At 44.1% G+C, this 23,557-nt stretch overlaps 1 protein-coding gene across 1 annotated transcript in view; it reads right to left on the reverse strand.

The window, feature by feature from the left end:
- The window catches only part of SCARB2 (scavenger receptor class B member 2), a 68,718-nt gene extending 67,536 nt beyond the window's left edge, over positions 1-1,182 (reverse strand). The window contains exon 1 of the mRNA XM_059066873.2: positions 711-1,182. Coding sequence (XP_058922856.1) covers positions 711-827 — 117 coding nt within the window. The 5' untranslated portion in view covers positions 828-1,182. The remainder of the gene's footprint in view (positions 1-710) is intronic.
- Positions 1,183-23,557: the final 22,375 nt, after the last annotated feature.

Raw genomic sequence — 23,557 nt, forward strand, 5'->3', positions numbered from 1 at the left:
ACACATCTAGGAGGAAGAGACGGGCTCAGCTTCTTTTAAGGATCTAAGTGTATCTCTGCCCGAAGCTTATGGCTGTTTGAGACGAGCAAGAATCCACGGTGAAACAAAGCAACACAGACTGCTGGTACAAGATATCAAACATCTAAGTCGGCGGGTAAGCACAGGCTCTGATGGACTGGAAAGTCACCCAGCACAGAGGCCTGGCCTGGCTACCAAGCTCGGGCTCAGCCCAGGAAGGCAAGGACACAACAAACCGCACACCCGCTTCTCACCCCACCCCACATCACTTCCAAGGCCACAGCAAGAAGCCAACACACCTGTAGGGTCTTTCATTTAGTTTTGTTTCTTCAAGAAGTGGGAGGGAAATGAGTTTGGGCCCAACAGAAATTGGGGTATAGGGAGGGCCCGGGGTGCGCGGGGATACAAACGACAGAAGAGATGTGAAATCTTTCTTTAAAAGTCTAGATCCGTAGTCTCGTTTATTATTCTGAAAGGAACAGAAGCGTTCTCATTCCTCTCCTCCTTCTTTAACCCTTACCAACCCACCCCAAGAAGACAAGGAGGAAAGCAGGGCTCTAGTCTAGAGGGTTCGCCGGGGTGCAGATCCTCCCTGCACAAGGTTTAGCAGAGGGAGGGTGGGCTGGAAGTGTCCTCCCAACACACGCACGCGCGCGCGCGCAAACACACACACACAGCCGGCCACGCCTCACCTTCTCGATCGTCTGGTCCACGGCCTTCTGGAAGATTCTGGCCACCAGCAGCGTGACGCTGGTCACCAGCAGAAGCAGGGACAGCGTCCCCACCACGTAGAAGCAGCACCTGCCCATTCCGCGCACCGCTCACGGGCCGGGCAGCCGGCGACTGGACGGGAAGCAGGGAGGGAGGGAGGCGCCGCCGCAGCCGCCGCAGTAGCGGCCGGAAGATCCGGGCCCCTCCGGCGCCTGCGGCCCGGCCGATGCGCGCGGCTCCCGACTCCGCGGCCGGGTGAGCGCGGCCCCGCTGCCCCCGGCCGGCCAATGGGCAGTGGAAGGCCCGCTTTGGTTTCGCTTTCCCTGGCCGGGGCAGCCGCAACGCCCTTGTGGCGCAGCTCGTGAGGGAAAGGGAGCGCGCAGGGCGGGGACGCTCGCCGGCCGGGCTCTCCGCAGCCCCGGGAGGCGACAGCCGGCAGCTGCGCTGGGAAGCGGGCGGGGCGGAGGCTGAGCCCGCAGTCATGTGCCCCGCAGCGGCTGTCGCGATTCGGCCCGCGCGACCCGCGGCCAGTCCCGGCGGCCCCCCAGCGCCAGCGGCTCCCTGACCCCCGCCCGGCAGCGCCCCCCGCCCCCTCGTCGCAGGCCCCGCAGCCACCCCGGAAAATCGCCTGCCCTCCCCGGCTCTACCCTCTCCTCAGATACGAGCTATGGACCAAGCACGGGGGATTCAGGATGGATACGACACTGCGCCTGCTCTAGACGAGCTCACAAGTTAGCGGGGACACTGTGAGCCGCAATTAAGGCGCACTGTAACAAGTGCTTTTACGAGGTGCGTGCTGAGATGTGTGCCTACCACACCTCTGCCCCGGCGACCTAGGACCTCACAGTTGAACTGGGTCTTGGGGGATGGGTAAGGGTTTGTCACGTGAGGGGTGTGTGCAAGGGAGGGAAGAAGCATTTGGAGGAGAAGAAAAAGCTGTGTTCAGACATTGGGGGTGAAAAAGCGAGATTGTAGGAGGAAAGAAGTTACTTTTGACTCTAGGCTCAGGTGTGCAGTGTAGGGTGAGACGTGTGGAGGCCCCTTGGGGTCAGACTTTGAAGGGCTCTTGTGTCCCATAGGAGAGTTGGGACTTTATCCCTGCTCAGTGGGGTCAGCAAGAGGCTTCAAGCAGGTGGCCCTGATGTTCTCATCTGCTTTGCTCACCAATATGTCCCAAGGCAGCCAGGCTAAAGTCCGCACTCAGCAGGGACTCAATAAGTATTAGTTGAATGAACATCTACTATATGCCAAGCCTTGGCTAGATGCTTACACACACCTATTTAATACACACAGCAGCCTTGTGGCTGTTTGTCCCAGTTCCCCCAAAGCAGTGCCAGATGGGAGCACTGTGCCAGAGATTTATGAGGGCACTTGGACGGGAAGCTGGACCTGGGATGCAGGTGTGGCCTTTGTGAAGGAGAGAGGTGAGGAAGGAAGGCTGAATGGAAGGAAGCATCTTATGCTACAGTGAAGCTCTCAGAAAGTTCATTAAGGCCTTGGGGGATCCTAAGCCAAGGTGCCCTGTCCCAGGAGTCCAGCATCCCCCAGGAATTGGCTTCTTGTCATTAGGTGTGGGCTGGCAGCAGCCCTAGGAAACTGGCCTCTGCACCAAGCTGGGGATGAGAATCAGAGGATAGATTTTAGGGCTCAGGAGCTGGGACAGGGCCATCGGTCAGCTATGCTCTGCACTGCAAGTTCTGAGAGTATGTTTTCTTGGCCACTATGGTAGTATTGTTCCAGTTTTACACACAAGGAAACCATGGCTCTGAGAGGTGAGTAACCTAACAAGCTCAACCAGTTGCTGCGTGGTAAATCCTGCCTCCACCAGAATGCAGGCCCGGTGACTTTCAAAGCCCTCACTTTTTCTACCCAGTGCATTGCTCTCTCCCAGCTGCCATCAGTGAGAATCTGGAAACAGGGAGTTCAGCTGGGAGACTTTGCTGATGACTTTGTGAGAGGCTGTGATGCATTAAAAATGGTGGCAAATTCTTTGACACTCCTTCTATTGAGAAGTGGGGTCTATACCGTTTCCCTTGAGTTTGGGCTGGATTTAGGGATGGAAAGCACTAAATCACTATATCCTGGGACTTCTTGAGATAGATCATAAACACCTTGCAGCTTCTCTCTGGGCCTCTGGAAATGGTAGCTCTTGGTGCCCTGAGCAACCACTAAGCTCAGCTACCCTGAGGCCTCCATGCTGGAGAGAACAGGGGAGAGACCACAGGGAGATGCCCTGCCAGCCCCCTGCTGTCCCCAACCATTTGAGTCATGGGCCCCAGACACATGGAGCAGAGTGGTCTCTGCCTTGCCCTGCTTGAAATGCAAAATAAAGGACTATTGTTGTTTTAAGCCACTATGTTTTGGCATGTTACTAGGTTTTAGATAACTGGAGCAGACTGTGAGGGCAGGCCTGAGCCCATGACTCTGGCAATGACAGTGGCTGCCCACTCCCAGTTGTACCCATCTGTAGCTACCAAAGGTCTTTGAGCAGCAGTCCCAGAGAACCAGGCCTGGGTGGAGTCTGGAATGACTCAGCTCCTCCAAACCTCACGGTCAGGATGCCTGAGTGGTCCCCAGTCCTCATGCCACCATCAGCAGCCTTTCCCTACCCCCAATTCTGCCGTGATAATGGCCTGTTCTGACCCTGTCTCTGCTTTAGATTCCACCTATCTACCTGAGCTCTGTCGTGTGCCCCAGTAACCCTCACTCATCCCCTTCCTAGGCACTGGTCGGGGTCCCCTGCAGCCTGTGTGTGTCCTCTCCTGCATTAACTAGAAAAAAGATTTGGTAAACTGCTTGCTTGAGTACTTGGCACCCAGAGGTTCCTGCTCTCATTGAACACCCCTCCCCTGTCTCCAGACTAAGAGCAGCTTTTCTGTTTGCCGGCTGCATTCTGGAGGGCAAACTCCATGGTGACCCGCCCACTCCAGCCCTGGGCCACCAATCCCAGGGTGCTGTTCCTTCTCATTGTTCATTGAGGTCTCTTCTTGCCTCTTGTCTGGGCCACTAGGGGAGTAACAGACTGCTGGGATGGAGAGATGGACCCAGATTTGATAAACACATCTCGGGGTGGGGGGAGCATCTAAACCACAGTTTCCAACTCAGTTGCTCTCGGTTTACCTTCCCTTTGAGGCTCTCTCACTCAGTCAACGGCACTTGTCTTCACCTTGTCACGTGGTTGGTAAGCTGCTTCCCCTTTAAAACTCTGGTCCAAACTGGACAAAAACCTCTTTCTTGGTTCCTCTTAGCCCAGCTGACCAGACTAGCATTTTAAAAATGTATAAACACTACGAGAGAACAAAAAGGACCTAAATTACAGAAAATATAAACAGCTTAAAAAAAAAAAAAAAACTCGTGTTTCCAAAATAGCAATCTGTGATCCCACAGCAATTTCCTTCGTAATGTAAAGAGCTGATGACTTTTGAGCTCCTGGCCTGGCTGTCTTTCTGTTCGGTTTCATCTTCACCATCCCGTGGCAGCTACTGACAGAGACTTTGCCCAAAGCCCCCCAAATTCTCATACAAGCTTCCAAAGCTCCTGAGACCTCCTCCTCATTTCTGAACTGTAGGATGTGTCACCTCCTCTGCTCACTGGCACTCTTACGTTTGGGTTTTTTTGTGCTGTTGAATCATCTCCCCTTCCAGATGAGCCTTCATCTCTACATATAAGGAGTAGCTGCTGCATGGCAGGTACACAGACTATTAAGCTCCTCTCACATGCTGGAGGGTCAGACAGTGGAGGAAGGGGTTACTGCTGCTACTGGTTGGATGGGGATACTGATGCCCTGGCAGGGAGACAGTCAGGAATTTTCCCAGTGACCCCTCTACACCTAAAATCAGAAGCACAAGAACTTGAGAAGAACAAGTGTCTTTGTGAATGAATGACTGTTGGTGCCCGCTGCAAATTACACAATCATTCAGGACTCAGAAAAGAAAGAACTTCCTTCACAGAGTCTAAGACAGGTGCCAGGACAACAGACTCTGAGTCAGGGAGAAGCAAGAAGGACTCTTTGGGCCCCACCTTAAATTTAAAATATTGATATTATACTCAAAGGAGGTTAATCGTGTAGTCACTGTACACGGTTATGTTAAAAGTGTCGATGTGTTAAATGTAAACATTTAGAATACACCACAGTTTTTACAACCCTGTGTGGGAAATAATTTCTAAATATGACTGTCAGCAAGTCTTCCTTTCTTTGTAGGCTCCTGCAGCTCCTCCAGTCAAAGATGGCGTTTATTCCCCTCCCTTTAAATCTGGGCTGGCCCTGTGCCCTGCCTTGACCAGTAGAATGTGTCAGAATTGATGGGAGTGTGCCCGTTCTAGGTCTAGGCAGCTCCTTCCTTTACCTTTTTGGTATCCAATTGCCATGTTAGAAGCTCAGATTAGACCGTTGGGTGATGAGAAGCCACATGGAAAGAGACCCTGGAGAAGGAGAGGGGAATCACAGCTCATCCAAGCTCCCGGATGACTACAGCATATGCCACATGGAACAGACATGATGAGTTGTCCCTGTGAGCTCTGCCCACATTGCAGAATTGGGAGCCAATTCTGTGTATTAAGCAACTACATTTTGGGGTGGTTTGTTATGCCATAATGGATAACTGAAATACCATATTTTGTTATTTATTCATTATTTTAGGAGCCTGAACAAGGATGCAGGTGGCCCTAGGCCTTACTTACTTTGTGATTGGCCTGGCTCCAAGAGGAATCTAAACTCTTAGCTTTCTTACTGTGATTTGAAGGTGACCTAGAAAATGTACCATCACACTCTAGTGATCTGGTATTTTTATTTCTAAATGTTTGTGGAGCATCCTTAACCCTGAGCAATGTTGGATCCCTAAGAAAGAATTTCTGTCACCTCCCTTCCCACTTAACAAGCACCCCAAACTTCTCACATTTACACAACTTCTTTATGAGACAAGTTACAGGCTCCTGGATTAGAGCTGCTTTACCATTCATATGCTATCACACAGCAAACCAAGGCAGAGGGAATCCGGGAGGCTGCCCTTGTCCCATCTGCTGCCTCATCCAACCAAGAACTCTTACAGCTTCCCTGTTATCATCTTTGTACCCCAAGTGAGGGGAATCTTTTCTAGTTTGTTTGGTTTGGGTTTGGGTCTGATTCTGTTTGGGTTTGCGGGAAAATGAGAATCTGCCTCTTCAAATCCATGTTTCTTTTTTGTTGTTGTTGTTCCTCTAAGGCTGCAGAGTATTTGAAACAACTAGGAAGAGACAACTTTTTTGTCCTGTTCCCTTCCCTCCCCTGAAACCACAATCAGAGTCTCTTCTAACTGAGACTGGTTGGCGGGGCAGCGGGGTGGGTAGAGGGGGAGGCAGAGGAGCAAAAGAGGAAAAAAGAAATATTGGGCAAAAATTGGTTAATATGTCAACAGTTCGACCTGCTGCTTGGACAATGTGCCAAGTGCTGTGCTAGATCCTGGACTCGCGTTACTTCATTTAACAGGCATAATGCCCCCCTGAACTAGACATGCTTTTGTCAGGATGAGGAAGCTGAAGCAAAGAGAGGTTGACAAAGTGGTCCAAAGTCACATGGCTTGTATGAAGCAAACTAGTCCTGAAGTCTGAGTCTGTCAGACACTTAAGCTGGGCTCTTAGCCGCTTAACCATTGCTTGGGATTTCTGGCCTCGTGTTTACTAAGAGCAAAAGGAAAGCAGGGCAAATTGAAGAAGCTGTGGCAGTACCATCATTCTCAGTCACATGGGCAACCATGCCCTTCAGGAGCAGCAGTGGATCAGAATTCACTGAGAGAGAGAATACTTCCGCCTGCCTGGACTTGATGGATTAGAATTGCAAGCCAGGAATGAGCTGCAGGTTCCCCTCAACCACAAAATGGCTAAACATATAATCCTCAATGCACGCTCTCATGTGGAAAGCATTCTAATCTGTCGTCACTTTCAGTGGTTTGGTGGTACTTTCTATAAGCAAATGAAGCTTGGGCTGTGTGTTTAGATAGCCGTTCAACTCAGTGTGGCAAGCCAGTGTATTATGAAATATCAGGGCTGTCTGATTCCTGCACATTATGAAATCCGTGCTAAGTAAACCACACAAGAGTTTACAGTTATTCCTTAATGATGTATTCCATGGTTAGAAGTTGTCTTAAATGACAAAGTCAACTTTACTCAGTATCTCTGAGTGGGAGTAGAATGGGGCAATGGGCAGTGAAGAGGGGACTGCGTGAGGGTCAGTGTTCGGCTGGGGACAGGGTGCAGTAAGGGTCGGGGTGCAGGTCAAGGAGTTAGCCTATGGAAAGGGCAAAAATAAGAGCTGCACCTCACCTCTAGCCTAGCACCCACAGGACTCCTGGCCACTGCACTGACCACATTCCCTGAGTCTCTCTGAAATTATCACTCAGAAGCCTCCTGTAAGGGTCCAACTTCAAAGAAGATTGTTAATCAGTTAACTACTGGTTTAGAAACATTTCCAGTTCTCTGATAAACAACAAACACTGTCTCTTTTTAGCCTCAGTGAAGAATGTTTCAGAATATTCAGGATAAGGGATTGCTTCAACTGCATTACAGGCTATCTTGAGCAGCACTGTTTTTCTGCATTTCTAATTAAACCAGAGGAGACAAAGATAGCAACCATGATTCCTCAAAAAACTGAACATAGAATGACCATATATTCCAGAAATTCCATGCCTAGGTAGGTACCCCAAAGGATTGAAAACAGGTGCTCAAACAAATCTTTGTATACAAATGTTCATGGCAATACTATTCACAATTGCCAAAGGTGGAAACAAGCCAAATGTCTATCAGCCAACAAATGGATAAACAAAATGTGGGAATATGTACAATGGACTATTATTCAGCCACAGCAAGGAATGAAGTACTGACACAGACTACAACATGGATGAATCTTGTAAATAGTGAAAGACAGACTCTAAAGGCCACATATTGTATGATTCCATTTATGTAAAATATCCAGAGTAAGTAAATCCTTAGAGACAGAAAACAGATTGGTGGTTGCCAGGAAAGGGTAGGGGGGAATAAGGAATGACTGTTTAATGGGTATGGGGTTTTCTTTTGGGGTAATAAAACGTTCTGCAACTAGACAGAGACGGTAGTTGTACAACAATGCAATTATACTGTCACTGAATTGTACACTTTAAAATGGTTAGTTTTATGTTACGTGGATTTCACTTCAATAAAAACCGCAAATTGCAGGGGAAATTTATGAGGAGATGGTAGTGTATAAGAAGATGTATAGATATCAAATACTTCCAAGGATTTTTTTTTTCTTTCTCATATAGTACTTCTGATTTCAGTGATAATCACTCTTGGAATATGATCTTTTAGGGATTTCCCTGGTGGCGCAGTGGTTGAGAATCCGCCTGCCGATGCAGGGGACATGGGTTCGTGCCCCGGTCCGGGAAGATCCCACACGCCGTGGAGCGGCTGGGCCCGTGAGCCATGGCCGCTGAGCCTGCACGTCCGGAGCCTGTGCTCTGCAATGGGAGAGGCCACAACAGTGAGAGGCCCGCGTACTGCAAAAAAAAAAACAAAACGAAATGAGGGTCCTAGTCAAATATAATGCCAGAGTTGTTTGGTTTTTTTTTTTTTCCTTTTGCGGTACGCGGGCCTCTCACTGCTGCAGCCTCTCCCGTTGTGGAGCACAGGCTCCGGACACGCAGGCTCAGCGGCCATGGCTCACGGGCCCAGCCGCTCCGCGGCGTGTGGGATCTTCCCGGACCGGGGCACGAACCCATGTCCCCTGCATCGGCAGGCGGATTCTCAACCTAACCTGTGTCCCCTGCATCCGCAGGCGGATTCTCAACCACTGCGCCACCAGTGAAGCCCCAAAATGTTACTTTTTAAATTGAGTCTCTAGTCCTTCTGAACAACATCCAGTTCGTTGACCTCTGAGGATATCTCTCTGATCATCTCCGTAGCTTTTCCCTTCCCCACTGCCCTGCACCCCAGCTTTGTCCTGGACGGGCCTCTCAGGTCCTGTGTAATCACCAGATTCTCTAGGGGGTCAAGAGTATAAACCCAAAGACGGCTTAAAGATGGCGGAAGAGTAAGACGCGGAGATCTCCTTCCTCCTCACAGAGACATCAGAAATACATCTACACGTGGAACTTCTCCTATAGAACACCCACCGAATGCTGGCAGAAGACCTCAGACCTCCCAAAAGGCAAGAAACTCCCCACGTACCTGGGTAGGGCAAAAGAAAAAAGAATAAACAGAGACAAAGAATAGGGACGGGACCTGCACCAGTAGGAGGGAGCCGTGAAGGAGGAAAGATTCCCACACACTAGAAGCCCCTTCGCGGGCGGAGACTGCAGGGGGCGGAGGGGGTGGAGCTCCGGAGCCGGGGAGGAGAGCGCAGCCACAGGGTGCGGAGGGCAAAGCGGAGAGATTCCCGCAGAGGATCGGTGCCGACCGGCACTTACCAGCCCGAGAGGCTTGTCTGCTCCCCCACCCCCCCCGCAGCGGGCGGGGGCCGGGAGCTGAGGCGCGGGCTTCAGTCGGATCCCAGGGAAAGGTCTGGAGTTGGCAGAGTGAAAACAGCCTGAAGGGGTTAGTGCGCCAAGGCTGGCCGGGAGGGAGTCCGGTTGAAGTCTGGAGCTGCCAAAGAGGCAAGAGACCTTTTCTTCCCTCTTTGCTTCCTGGGCGCGAGGAGAGGGGATTAAGAGCACGGCGTAAAGGAGCTCCAGGAACGGGCGCGAGCCGCGGCTGTCAGCACGGACAGTAGAGACGGGTGTGGGACGCTAAGGTTGCTGCTGCCGCCACCAAGAGGCTTGTGTGTGAGCACAGGTCACTCTCCACGCCGCCCCTCCCGGGAGCCCGTGCAGCCCGTCACTGCCGGGGTCCCGGGATCCAGGGACAGCTTCCCCGCGAGAACGCGCGGCGCGCCTCTGGCCGGTACAGCGTCACGCCGGCCTCTGACGTCGCGGACTCGCCCCGCCTCCGTGCCCCTCCCTCCCCCTGGCCTGAGTGAGCCAGAGACCACGAATCAGCTGCTCCTTTAACCCCGTCCTGTCTGAGCGAAGGGCAGACACCCTCGGACGACCTACACGCAGAGGCGGGGCCAAGTCCAAAGCTGAACCCCAGGAGCTGTGCGAACAAAGAGGAGAGAGGGAGGTCTCTCCCAGCAGCCTCAGAAGCGGCGGATTAAAGCTCCACAATCAACTTGAAGTGCCCTGCATCTGTGGAAAACCTGAATAGAAAACAAATCATCCCAAGTTGAGGAGGTGGACTTTAGCAGCAAGATATACTATTATTTTCCCCTTTTTTCTTTTTGTGAGTGTGTATGTGTGTGCTGCCGTGTGAGATTTTGTCTGTATAGCTTTGCTTTCACCATTTGTTAGACCGACCCGTTTTTCTGGGTTTTTTTAATAGAAATTTTTCTTCTTAATAATTATTTTTTATTTTAATAACTATACTTTATCCTACTTTACTTTGTCTTCTCCCTTTCTTTCTTCCTTTCTTCCCTCCTTCCCTCCTTCCTTCCTCCCTTCCTTCCTCTCTTCCTTCTTCCCTCTACTCCTTCCTTCCTTCCTTTCTTGCTTTCTTCCTTCCTTCATTTCTTCCTTCCTTTCTTCCTTCCTTCCTTTCTTCCTTCCTTCTTTCCTTCCTTCCTTTTCTTTCCTTTCTATTTTTTCTCCCTTTTATTTTGAGCCATGTGGATTAAAGGCTCTTGGCGCTCCAGCCAGGCATCAGGGCTGTGTCTCTGAGGTGGGAGAACCAACGTCAGGACACTGGTCCACAAGAGACCTCCCAGCTCCACGCAATATCAAATGGCGAAAATCTTCCAGATATCTCCATCTCAACACCAAGACCCAGCTTCACTCAACGACCAGCAATGAACAGTGCTGGACACCCTATCCCCAACAAAGAGCAAGACAGGTCTACAGCCCCATCCATTAGCAGAGAGGCTGCCTAAAATCATAATAAGGCTACCAACATCCCCAAACACACCACCAGACGTGGACCTGCCCACCAGAAAGACAAGATCCAGCCTCATCCACCAGAACAGAGGCACTAGTCCCCCCAACCAGGAAACCTACTCAACACACTGAACCAACCTTAGCCACTAGGGACAGACACCAAAAACAAAGGGAACTATGAACCTGCAGCCTGCAAAAAGGAGACCCCAAACACAGTAAGATAAGCGAAATGAGAAGACAGAAAAACACACAGCAGATGAAGGAGCAAGATAAAAACACACCAGACCTAACAAATGAAGAGAAAATAGGAAGTCTACCTGAAAAAGAATTCAGAATAATGATAGTAAAGATGATTCAAAATCTTGGAAATAGAATAGACAAATTACAAGAAACAGTTAACAAGGACCTAGAAGAAATAAAGAGGAAGCAAGCAATGATGAGCAACACAATAAATGAAATGAAAAATACTCTAGATGGGATCAATAGCAGAATAACTGAGGCAGAAGGATGAATAAGTGACCTGGAAGATAAAATAGTGGAAATAACTATTGCAGAGCAGAAGAAAGAAAAAAGAATGAAAAGAACTGAGGACAGCCTCAGAGACCTCTGGGACAACATTAAACGCACCAACATTCGAATTATAGGGGTCCCAGAAGAAGAAGAGAAAAAGAAAGGGACTGAGAAAATATTTGAAGAGATTATAGTTGAAAACTTCCCTAATATAGGAAAGGAAATAGTCAATCAAGTCCAGGAAGCACAGAGAGTCCCATACAGGATAAACCCAAGGAGAAACACGCCAAGACACATAATAATCAAACTGTCAAAAATTACATACAAAGAAAACATATTAAAAGCAGCAAGGGAAAAACAACAAATAACACACAAGGGAATCCCCATAAGGTTAACATCTGATCTGTCAGCAGAAACTCTACAAGCCAGAAGGGAGTGGCAGGACATATTTAAAGTGATGAAGGAAAAAAACCTACAACCAAGATGACTCTACCCACCAAGGATTTCATTCAGATTTGATGGAGAAATTAAAAGCATTACAGACAAGCAAAAGCTGAGAGAGTTCAGCACCACCAAACCAGCTCTACAACAAATGCTAAAGGAACTTCTCTAGGCAAGAAACACAAGAGAAGGAAAAGACCTACAAGAACAACCTGAAACAATTAAGTAAATGGTAATAGGAACTTACATATCGATAATTACCTTAAATGTAAATGGATTAAATGCTCCCACCAAAAGAAACAGACTGGCTGAAAGGATACAAAAACAAGACCCATATATATGCTGTCTACAAGAGACCCACTTCAAACCTACGGACACATACAGCCTGAAAGTAAGGGGATGGAAAAAGATATTCCATGCAAATGGAAACCAGAAGAAAGCTGGAGTAGCAATTCTCATATCAGACAAAATAGACTTTAAAATAAAAACCATTACAAGAGACAAAGAAGGACGCTACGTAATGATCAAGGGATCGATCCATGAAGAATATATAACACTTATAAATATTCATGCACCCAACATAGGAGCACCTCAATACATAAGGCAAATACTAACAGCCTTAAAAGGGGAAATTGACAGTAACACATTCATACTAGGGGACTTTAACACCCCACTTTCACCAATGGACAGATCATCCAAAATGAAAATAAATAAGGAAACACAAACTTTAAATGATACATTAAACAAGATGGACTTAATTGATATTTATAGGACTTTCCATCCAAAAACAACAGAATACACATTTTTCTCAAGTGCTCATGGAACATTCTCCAAGATCGATCATATATTGGGTCACAAATCTAGCCTTGGCAAATTTAAGAAAATTGAAATCGTATCAAGTATCCTTTCGAACCACAATGCTATGAGACTAGATATCAATTACAGGAAAAGATCTGTAAAAAATACAAACACATGGAGGCTAAACAATACACTACTTAATAACGAAGTGATCACTGAAGAAATCAAAGAGGAAATCAAAAAATACTTAGAAACAAATGACAATGGAGACACAACGACTCAAAACCTATGGGATACAGCAAAAGCAGTTCTAAGACGGAAGTTTATAGCAATACAATCCTACCTTAAGAAACAGGAAACATCTCGAATAAACAACCTAACTTTGCACTTAAAGCAATTAGAGAAAGAAGAACAAAAAAACCCCAAATTTAGCAGAAGGAAAGAAATCATAAAGATCAGATCAGAAATAAATGAAAAAGAAATGAAGGAAACAATAGCAAAGATCAATAAAAGTAAAAGCTGGTTCTTTGAGAAGATAAATAAAATTGATAAACCATTAGCCAGACTCATCAAGAATAAAAGGGAGAAGACTCAAATCAATAGAATTAGAAATGAAAAAGGAGATGTAACAACTGACACTGCAGAAATACAAAAGATTATTAGAGATTACTACAAGCAACTGTATGCCAATAAAATGGACAACCTCGAAGAAATGGACAAATTCTTAGAAATGCACAACCTGCCGAGACTGAACCAGGAAGAAATAGAAAATATGAACAGACCAATCACAAGCACTGAAATTGAAACTGTGATTAAAAATCTTCCAACAAACAAAAGCCCAGGACCAGATGGCTTCACAGGCGAATTCTATCAAACATTTAGAGAAGAGCTAACACCTATCCTTCTCAAACTCTTCCAAAAGATAGCAGAGGGAGGAACACTCCCAAACTCATTCTATGAGGCCACCATCACCCTGATACCAAAACCAGACAAAGATACTACAAAAAAAGAAAAATTACAGACCAATATCACTCATAAATATAGATGCAAAAATCCTCAACAAAATACTAGCAAACAGAATCCAACAGCACATTAAAAGGATCATACACCATGATCAAGTGGGGTTTATTCCAGGAATGCAGAGATTCTTCAATATACGCAAATCAATCAACATGATACACCATATCAACAAACTGAAGGAGAAAAACCATATGATCATCTCAATAGATGCAGAGAAAGCTTTTGAAAAAATTCAACACTCATTTATGATAAAAACCCTGCAGAAAGTAGGCATACAGGGAACTTTCCTCAATATAATAAAGGCCATAGGGGCTTCCCTGGTGGTGCAGTGGTTGAGAATCTGCCTGCCGATGCAGGGACACGGGTTCGTGCCCCGGTCCGGGAAGATCCCACATGCTGTGGAGCGGCTGGGTCCGTGAGCCATGGCTGCTGAGCCGGCGCGTCCAGAGCCTCTGCTCCACAATGGGAGACACCACAACAGTGAGAGGCCCATGTACCGCAAAAAAAAAAAAAAAAAGGCCATATATGACAAACCCACAGCCAGCATCATTCTCAATGGTGAAAAACTGAAACCATTTCCACTAAGATCAGGAACAAGACAAGGTTGCCCACTCTCACCACTCTTATTCAACATAGTTTTGGAAGTTCTAGCCACAGCAATCAGAGAAGAAAAAGAAATAAAAGGAATCCAAATAGGAAAAGAAGAAGTAAAGCTGTCACTGTTTGCAGATGACATGATACTATACATAGAGAATCCTAAGGATGCTACCAGAAAACTACTAGAGCTAATCAATGAATTTGGTAGAGTAGCAGGATACAAAATTAATGCACAGAAATCTCTGGCATTCTTATACACTAATGATGAAAAATCTGAGAGTGAAACTAAGAAAACACTCCCATTTACCATTGCAACAAAAAGAATAAAATATCTAGGAATAAACCTACCTAAGGAGACAAAAGACTTGTATGCAGAAAACTATAAGACACTGATGAAAGAAATTAAAGATGATACAAATAGGTGGAGAAATATACCATGTTCTTGGATTGGAAGAATCAACATTGTGAAAATGACTCTACTACCCAAAGCAATCTACAGATTCAATGCTCTCCCTATCAAATTACCACTGGCATTTTTTACAGAACTAGAACAAAAAATTTCACAATTTGTATGGAAACACAAAAGACCCCGAATAGCCAAAGCAATCTTGAGAATGAAAAATGGAGCTGGAGGAATCAGGCTCCCTGACTTCAGACTATACTACAAGCCTACAGTAATCAAGACAGTATGGTACTGGCACAAAAACAGAAATATAGATTAATGGAACAGGATAGAAAGCCCAGAGATAAACCCACACACATATGGTCACCTTATCTTTGATAAAGGAGGGAAGGATATACAGTGGAGAAAAGACAGCCTCTTCAATAAGTGGTGCTGGGAAAACTGGACAGCTACATGTAAAAGTATGAAATTAGAACACTCCCTAACACCACACACAAAAATAAACTCAAAATGGGTTAAAGACCTAAATGTAAGGCCAGACACTAACAAACTCTTAGAGGAAAACATAGGCAGAACACTCTATGACATAACTCACAGCAAGATCCTTGTTGACCCATCTCCTAGAGAAATGGAAATAAAAACAAAAATAAACAAATGGGACCTAATGAAACTTAAAAGCTTTTGCACAGCAAAGGAAACCATAAACAAGACAAAAAGACAACCCTAAGAATGGGATATATATAGTTGCAATGAATAGTTGCAAATGAAGCAACTGACAAAGGATTAATCTCCAAAATTTATAAGCAACTCATGCAGCTCAATAACAAAAAAACAAACAACCCAATCCAAAAATGGGCAGAAGACCTAAATAGACATTTCTCCAAAGAAGATATACAGATTGCTAACAAACACATGTAAGAATGCTCAACATCATTAATTAGAGAAATGCAAATCAAAACTACAATGAGATATCATCTCACACCGGTCAGAATGGCCATCATCAAAAACTCTAGAAACAATAAATGCTGGAGAGGGTGTGGAGAAAAGGGAACCCTCTTGCACTGCTGGTGGGAATGTAAATTGATACGGCCACTATGGAGAACAGTATGGAGGTTCCGTAAAAAACTACAAATAGAACTACCATACGACCCAGCAATCCCACTACTGGGCATATACCCTGAGAAAACCATAATTCAAAAAGAGTCATGTACCAAAATGTTCATTGCAGCTCTATTTATGACAGCCAGGATATGGAAGCAACCTAAGTGTCCATCAACAGATGAATGGATAAAGAAGATGTGGCACATATATACAATGGAATATTACTCAGCCATAAAAAGAAATGAAACTGAGTTATTTGTAATGAGGTGGATAGACCTGGAGTCTGTCATACAGAGTGAAGTAAGTCAGAAGGAGAAAAACAAATACCGTATGCTAACACATATATATGGACTCTAAGGAAAAAAAATGTCATGAAGAGATTAGTGGTAGGACGGGAATAAAACACAGACTTACTAGAGCATGGACTTGAGGATATGGGGAGGGGGAAGGGTAAGCTGTGACGAAGTGAGAGAGTGGCATGGACATATATACACTACCAAATGTAAATTAGATAGCTAGTGGGAAGCAGCCGCATGGCACAGGGAGATCACCTCTGTGCTTTGTGACCACCTAGAGGGGTGGGATAGGGAGGGTGGGAGGGAGGGAGGCACAAGAGGGAAGAGATATGGGAATATATGTATATGTATAACTGATTCACTTTGTTGTAAAGGAAAAATTAACACTATTGTAAAACAGTTATACTCCAATACTCCAGTAAAAGTGTTAAAAAAAAAATAAAAATAAAAAATAAAATAGACATCTATTTCATGGCCAAAAAAAAAAAAAGAGTATAAACCCATCCTTTTCTTGCTAATGTTGAAAGCCTCTCAAATTCTCTATTTACTCTTGTCTCATCAAAAGTTAAATATTACCTGCTATTACAACCATGAAAATGCTGAGTATAGCTACAGCCCTTGCTAAGAAATGACGTGTCCTGTAAATGGGCCATAATTTCTATAATAAAGGAGAGACAACAATGACAGAAACCTAGTTAATTATTCTCAATGACATAGCTAATCTGATTAATGACCTTACCAATATTTGTTCCCTTCTACTAGACACTTCCCAAATTTATTTTAACTGAGAGCTTTAAGATTGTCCCAAAGAACATTGTAAAAATAATTTGTTTTGTTTACCATCTATTGTACTATTAGAAGAAAAAGGAAAGTTTTTCTCTGCATCTTGAGAAAAAAAAGTAAAATCTTGGACACTAACAGTACCAGATAGGGTAGACTTCTGAGAATGAGATAAAAACCTTTGCTGTATGTCCTGAAGTTTTCCCTCCTGGAAATTGAGAGCAAGTGTCATGCGGAAAAGGAGATAGAACTCTTCATCGTGTTATATGTGTGCCTTACTCTTGACATGGATTAAAAATGGAGAAACTGAGGCACAGAAAGATTCAACCACGTGATTATTTCTGCAGTGCCTGGAAGAGTTCCTGGAACATAGGAGGTTCTTAGTATCTGTTGAAAGTTGAATGTCCAGCCTTTGACTAAGGTGGGAGTAATTTCAGGTTTCTAGTTAAGAGAAAATGAAACTTTTTTTGTCATGGTCATCTCTGCACTTGGTATTATTCATTGTTCTAGAGCACTCCCTGTTTAGCTGTCTTCATCCAATGTGCTTTCAACCAGCAATCCTACATAGAGAGCTTTAGGGTGGAATACACCTAGATTTGTGCTCCATTTCTGTGTGAACTTCATGAGAGCAAGATGTTGATTTTACTTATTTCTGTACCCTAGAAAGGGGTACAGTGGTTCATAACGGATGCTCATAAGTGCTGACTGAGAATTTTACTCAAGTGTTCTATTGAGAACCTTTGCATTTGGGCAAAATCTTGGAAGAGAGGAAAGGGGGAAGAGAGAGAGATTGATTTGGGGAAAGGAGTTCTGATTTCAAACCCTCAAATCTGTTTACACTCTCTTTTAGCAACAGCTGGCAGCTTTAGCAGTGTATGTTTTCTATAAAGTAACCTTACCTCACATCTTCCCAGGGATCTGCCTTCTCTCCCTGTTGGTAAAAATTTCTGAATTGATTATGAGAGGCTGGATGAAATGTGTGTAGGCCACTCTACCAGAAAAGGCATTATGTACCTGACAACAGTTTAGAACTCTCCGAATTGGATTTTATTTTCTCAGGTATTGGGGAACTTGTCCTGAGTGGGTAAGTTTTTGATGTGAAGACAAAACACACTGGAACATTAAAGAGATCATCTTATTCAGGCTATTGCAATGGGGAAAGTGCTCAATAAGGAGGAATGTCTCAAAGAAAGAAAGAATGTCAAGAGTTTTGTAGAGGCAGGTAAACAAGAGAGTCCTGAGGAAGGGTGATGACAGGTCTTATCACCCATAGGCAGGGTGGTCCTTTGAGGTTAGCTGGAATGCAAAAAGGCCGGGAGATATCTCAATTGCTTTTTAGGAGCACAGGGCTCAGACAAAGTTCAACGTTGTCAGTGGACACTAAAGCCCGTTTGTGTTTGAATCCTACTTCCATCATTTAGAAGCTCTGTGGCGTTAGGCAAATTACTTAACCTCTCTGTGTGTCAGTTTCTTCATCTATAAAATGGGAATAATACATAGTACTTACTTGATGGAGATGTTTTAAGGACTAAGTGAGATGAAGCATATAAAGTGCCTGGCACTACATAAGTGTCAATAAATATTATTACCATTCTTAAGTATTCTAAATAGGACAGAAATTAGGTTTACAAGGAGGGACAAAACTTGCTGGTGCTCTCATTTGAAGCTTTATAAAAGGCAAGAAGCTTCACTTAGATAAGACAAATTGTTTTTATGCCTTCCTAAAAAGTTGACACATAGAAATGCTGAATAGGTACGAAATGAAATAACTTAGAAACTTTCTCTTAAAATGCTGAATTGAGACTTCCCTCGTGGTGCAGTGATTAAGAATCTGCCTGCCAATGCAGGGGACATGGGTTCGATCCCTGGTCTGGGAAGATCCCACATGCCATGGAGCAGCTAAGCCCGCGTGCCACAACTACTGAGCCCGCGTGCCACAACTACTGAAGCCCACACGCCTAGAGCCAGCGCTCCGCAACAAGAGAAGCCACCGCAATGAGAAGCCCATGCACCACAACGAAGAGTAGCCCCCGCTCGCTGCAACTAGAGATAGCCCGCACGCAGCAACGAAGACCCACTGCAGCCAAAAATAAAGAATAAATGAATAAGTAAATAAATTTTTAAAAAGGGAAAAAAATAAAATGCTGATTATAAAGTCAATTAAACAATAGTTACAATCTTTGTGTGTGTGTGTGTGTAAATAGTTTTCATTCATATACAATGGACCACTGGGATTTGTTTAAGTGAAAATTTTAAATGATGCCCCAACATTATTTCATTTTGGGGAATGTTAGTCTATCTTTAAAACTGTCTTGTGGCTGATTCAAATAGTAAAATTAAACTAAGATCAATTTCATTTTAGGGAAATAGTTTTAAATATATAATTTCAACCTATCTTTCCTTGATAAATTTAAGGTGGGCATTAGGAGGAGAGAAGTCTCTATTGCGTGCCAGGGACAGTGGTTGGCACTCCCCATATTTTCCTTCCTTTACAGGAATCCTTTGAGGTAGGGATTATATCCTCACTTTACATTTGAAAAAGACGGGGGTAATCTCAGAGAGATTACATAACTTGCCTAAAATCATGAAGCTAGTAACTAGGCACAGATATGGATTCCCAGTTAAGGGCTCAAGAGAGACTGTCAACCTGATGAGGGAAAAGAAAGTGGATTTTGTTTTCATATTACTCCCTTGTTACCATGTCCTGCTGTTTAACAAAACTGGCCTGGGAATCTCCAGATACACAGATCACTGCAATTCACTGATTAGTTCTATTTAGAGTCCCCATTTCAGAAATCCTCTGAATTATAGTCCTAGTATTTACTGAGAGCTTAACTACATGCTAGGCACTGTTCCAGGCACTTTATATGTGATAACTCATTTAATCCTCACAATGCTAGTACTATTCTCATTTTTACAGATGAGGACACCAAGGTATAGAGAGTTAGTTTATTTATTTTCCAGTTCTATTAGTTCTTTACTTATTTTATTTTTTATACATATATCCACTCTTTTTAAGATTCTTTTCCCATATAGGCCATTACAAAGTATTGAATAGAGTTCCCTGTGCTATACACAGCCTACACACAAGCCTTAGGTCCTTATTAGTTATCTATTTTATAAGGTATAGAGAGTTTAGATAACTTGCCTGAGATTGTACAGCTAGTAAACAGTAGAGCCAAGATTCAAATCTAGGCAGTCTGGAACCACCGTTCATGCTCTCAGCAGTCTCCTGTATAAGCTCTGACACCAAAACAAAGTGGAATAATCAGTTTGAACTTTGTACATATATGGAGTGGTTTGGAGAGATTAAGGACCATTTTAATTATTGTCCCAAACCGACAGAAACCTGTCAGGCTGGCTATTCAAGTGAAGTCACTTTCTAGCTGTCACAAGAATTTTAAAGGAAAATAATGAAAACAAACAGGCATTAGATGATTCACCCCAGTATAAGCACAATTATCTACATTCCTTTGTTTCTGTAGTAATCTAGATGTCTTGTGACCTTGACCAAGTCTGGAGCTTTTCCACATTATCTTCATTTCATGTAATGAGATGATCAAAGGTGACATGTAATAACACAGGTTAGAAACTGCTACAGCTTGGTAGAGTCCACATTTAGGTCAAAATTGGCTTGACTTGGTAGGAAGGAGAGCAAAGGTATGTATGACTCAGGGTTAGTTTTAGTCCCTTAGATGCCTGTCTGTCACAATCCTGTTCCATATATTGCCAGTATCACAGAAAGTAAAGTCCAGCCATTCTAAGGACAGACCCAGGAGTTTGGGTCCACAGATGAGTTTGGCGTGTGTCCTCCGAGTCCACAGAGACTGCACATAAATTCAACCAACATTTGTAGAGCTCCTTGTTAGCTACTCTGCTAGGAGCTAGGAAGGATGGTAAATGCTTTATGGCCTCCGATGGCTCAAATTCAATGGTAAAGTCAACCATCCCAAATACTTTTGGTGAATAAAAAAATTAATTATAACTTATAATGAGATAAGCAACAAGGATTTACTATATATAACACAGCAAATAATATTCTATATCTTATAATAACCTATAATGGAAAATAATCTGAAAAAATATATGTAACTGGATTCACTTTGACGTACACCTGAAACTAACACAATATTGTAAGTCAACTACACTTCCATAAAAAAAATTATAATGATAAATACCACTGGGAGCATGACAAAGGTCTTCCCTTCCCCCAGCCATTGAACTTACATCAAACACTAGATCAATCTGAACCAGACCCCTAGGGAATGCCATGCACTGATTGACTCAGACTGGGTTACTGTCCATACCTGAACCAGTCATAGGTAGAATTCAATTATAGTGGTTTCTATCAATCAGAGTCAATCATTAGAGCTGGTACAGTCATTCTCTGCAAATGAGTGACTGCTACATAATGGGGAAAGGGTAGTATAATTACTGAAGAAATATCTATAATGTCCAATAAAAATGCCAAATGCTTGATACTTAATAGAAGGGGGCTCTGTTGAAGGTAAAAGGGGGAAGGAAGGATTCCATCTCTGGAAAGATGTGTGGTTGGAGTGGGATTTCGAAGATAATGGTGGAGAGCAACCACTAAGGGATTTTTTAGGTAAAGGGTACAACATGAACCACATTAAGAAAGAAAGAGGGGCTTCCCTGGTGGCGCAGTGGTTGAGAGTCCGCCTGCCAAGGCAGGGGACACGGGTTCGTGCCCCGGTCTGGGAAGATCCCACATGCCGCGGAGCGGCTGGGCCCGTGAGCCATGGCCTCTGGGCCTGTGCGTCCGGAGCCTGTGCTCCGCAACGGGAGAGGCCACAACAGTGAGAGGCCCAAGTACCACAAAAAAAAAAAAAAAAAAAAAAAAAAAAAAAAAAAAAAAAAGAAAGAAAGAATATGGAAGGGAAAAATAGAAAGTAGAATAATATAATTGGAGAGAAGACGGACTGGGATGTAAGAGAACTATGTGAGCAGGCCAGATTTGGAAGGTTTTTGAATGTCAGCCTGAGGAGCCTGAATGTATTCTGTATTTAATGGGTAACTGTGCAAGGTTTTAGGGAAGGTTATGGCATTATTAGTCTGTGCTTGCCAAGACTCTAAAGATTTTCCTGCATCAGCTGTTGATCTGGGTCAGGCTGAATGTCTCCAGGTCACCCTGGGTTAGGATGATGTTTCCAAGCCTGCCTCAGCCTTCAGGGACTGTGGACAGAGTTTCCTTTGCCTGCACACTTGGAACTTGCTTGGGGAACCTGTTTCTACCATGCTACAAATATAAGTGCTATTTTTCCAAGACACCTGGACACTGCCCTGTGGGCTTTCTGAGAGATCCTTCCAGGGCCATGGGGAGTCTGGCCCCTCATTCTAGACTTAGCTTCAGCAGAGCCACACTAGCAGAAGGCAGGGTTCCTAGCTCAGCCTACTGATCACCATGAATTCAGCAGGTAAAGGCAACAATGATGCCACAGGCAGACGTAAAAGAGGCAATTCAGATGAATTAATTGTACCGTTTGGGGCCAGACTCCCAAGGAAGCCTAGGAGAAATCTGATGAGAAGGATAAAAGGAAGGTGTTTACCCATGTCAGGTTCAAATAAATACATGTTATCATTTTGACTCTAGGCATACTCCAGTGGTAATAAGAGCACATTAAATAACTACCCGGCCAAATGCAGTTTGTTCACTAGGACAAAAGTCCTGTGAAATCCTCTATGGAGGCTACACTCTTCATCTTGGAAAGTCCCTCCTCTGAAAAAGCTCACAGGGCTAGCAACCCTCTGCTCATGTCAGAGGGAAAAAAAGGAAACATTCCCGGGAGTAAACAGTGCAAGAATAACTGAAATGGAGGAAGTACGTGATTTCAAGGTTGCGTTGCTAACAAATATTTTCTATGCTTGTAACAGTAAGGAATGCAAACCAATCTGTGGATAAACCCAGGGAATGTTTCTGAGTCAGTACTCCCTGAGTGCTTCCTCTGTGCCAGGCACTTGGCTAAACACTTAATATTTGTCTTGCCCAATGTGGTAGCCCCCAGCCACATGTGGCTGGCTACTGAGCACTTGAAATGTGGCTAGTCCAAACTGAGATGTGCTTAAATTTTGAAGACTCAGTACAAAAAAAAGAATGTAAACTACCTCATTAATATTTTTACATTGATTGCATGTTAAAATCATAATATTTTTGATACACTGGGTTACATATGTTATTCAAGTTAATTTTACCTTTTTTTTTTTACTTTTAAAAATATGACTACTAGAAAATTTAAAGTTACATAAATGGCTCACACTTGTGGCTTGCATTGTATTTCTATTGGAGAGCACAGCTTTAGATGATCTCCATTCTGCATCCCCATAACAACCTTATAACATAGACTATTACTAGGTCTGTTTATTGAAGAAGAAATTGCTGAGGTGTAGAGACTGCAGGGTACTTGCCCAGCATTATTAAGTGCTGGGGCTGTGGTTCAAACCAGGGTTGGTCTTAACCACTATATTATAATAAACTGCCTCTTCAGCTTGCTTTATGAGTCAGTATTTTTGTGGGTGACTCAAGTGTAGAACTCTGGGTTAGGATGTGGTCTCCCCTGCTCATTGCTTGCATGAGCTTGAGTGATTATCTTAATCTCTTTATGTCATTAGACAGGAGCCTAATACATCTAATAAGTCAATAATGCATTATTGTCTTATTTGAATCACTTCTTTGGCTTCACAATCTATGGAAACAAAGATTCAGTTCAACTTAGCAAATGTCTCCTTAACATCACTATGTACAATTGTGAAAAAGCCCAAATAAACACCATCAAATATGTTAATTCCTGAGAGGGAGTTAATTATGTTTGGAGTAACACCAGAATGAATGAACAGAACACACTTTAACTTTTCCAGTTGTAGAAAGAGAAGAGCAACGCTCACTTTAAACTTAATGAACAACAGTTACAATATGGTTTTGAATTGATATTGACTATATTGGGTGTTTCACATAT

The sequence above is a fragment of the Kogia breviceps genome, chromosome 6 (assembly GCF_026419965.1).
Source record: "Kogia breviceps isolate mKogBre1 chromosome 6, mKogBre1 haplotype 1, whole genome shotgun sequence".
Taxonomy (NCBI): Eukaryota; Metazoa; Chordata; class Mammalia; order Artiodactyla; family Physeteridae; genus Kogia; species Kogia breviceps.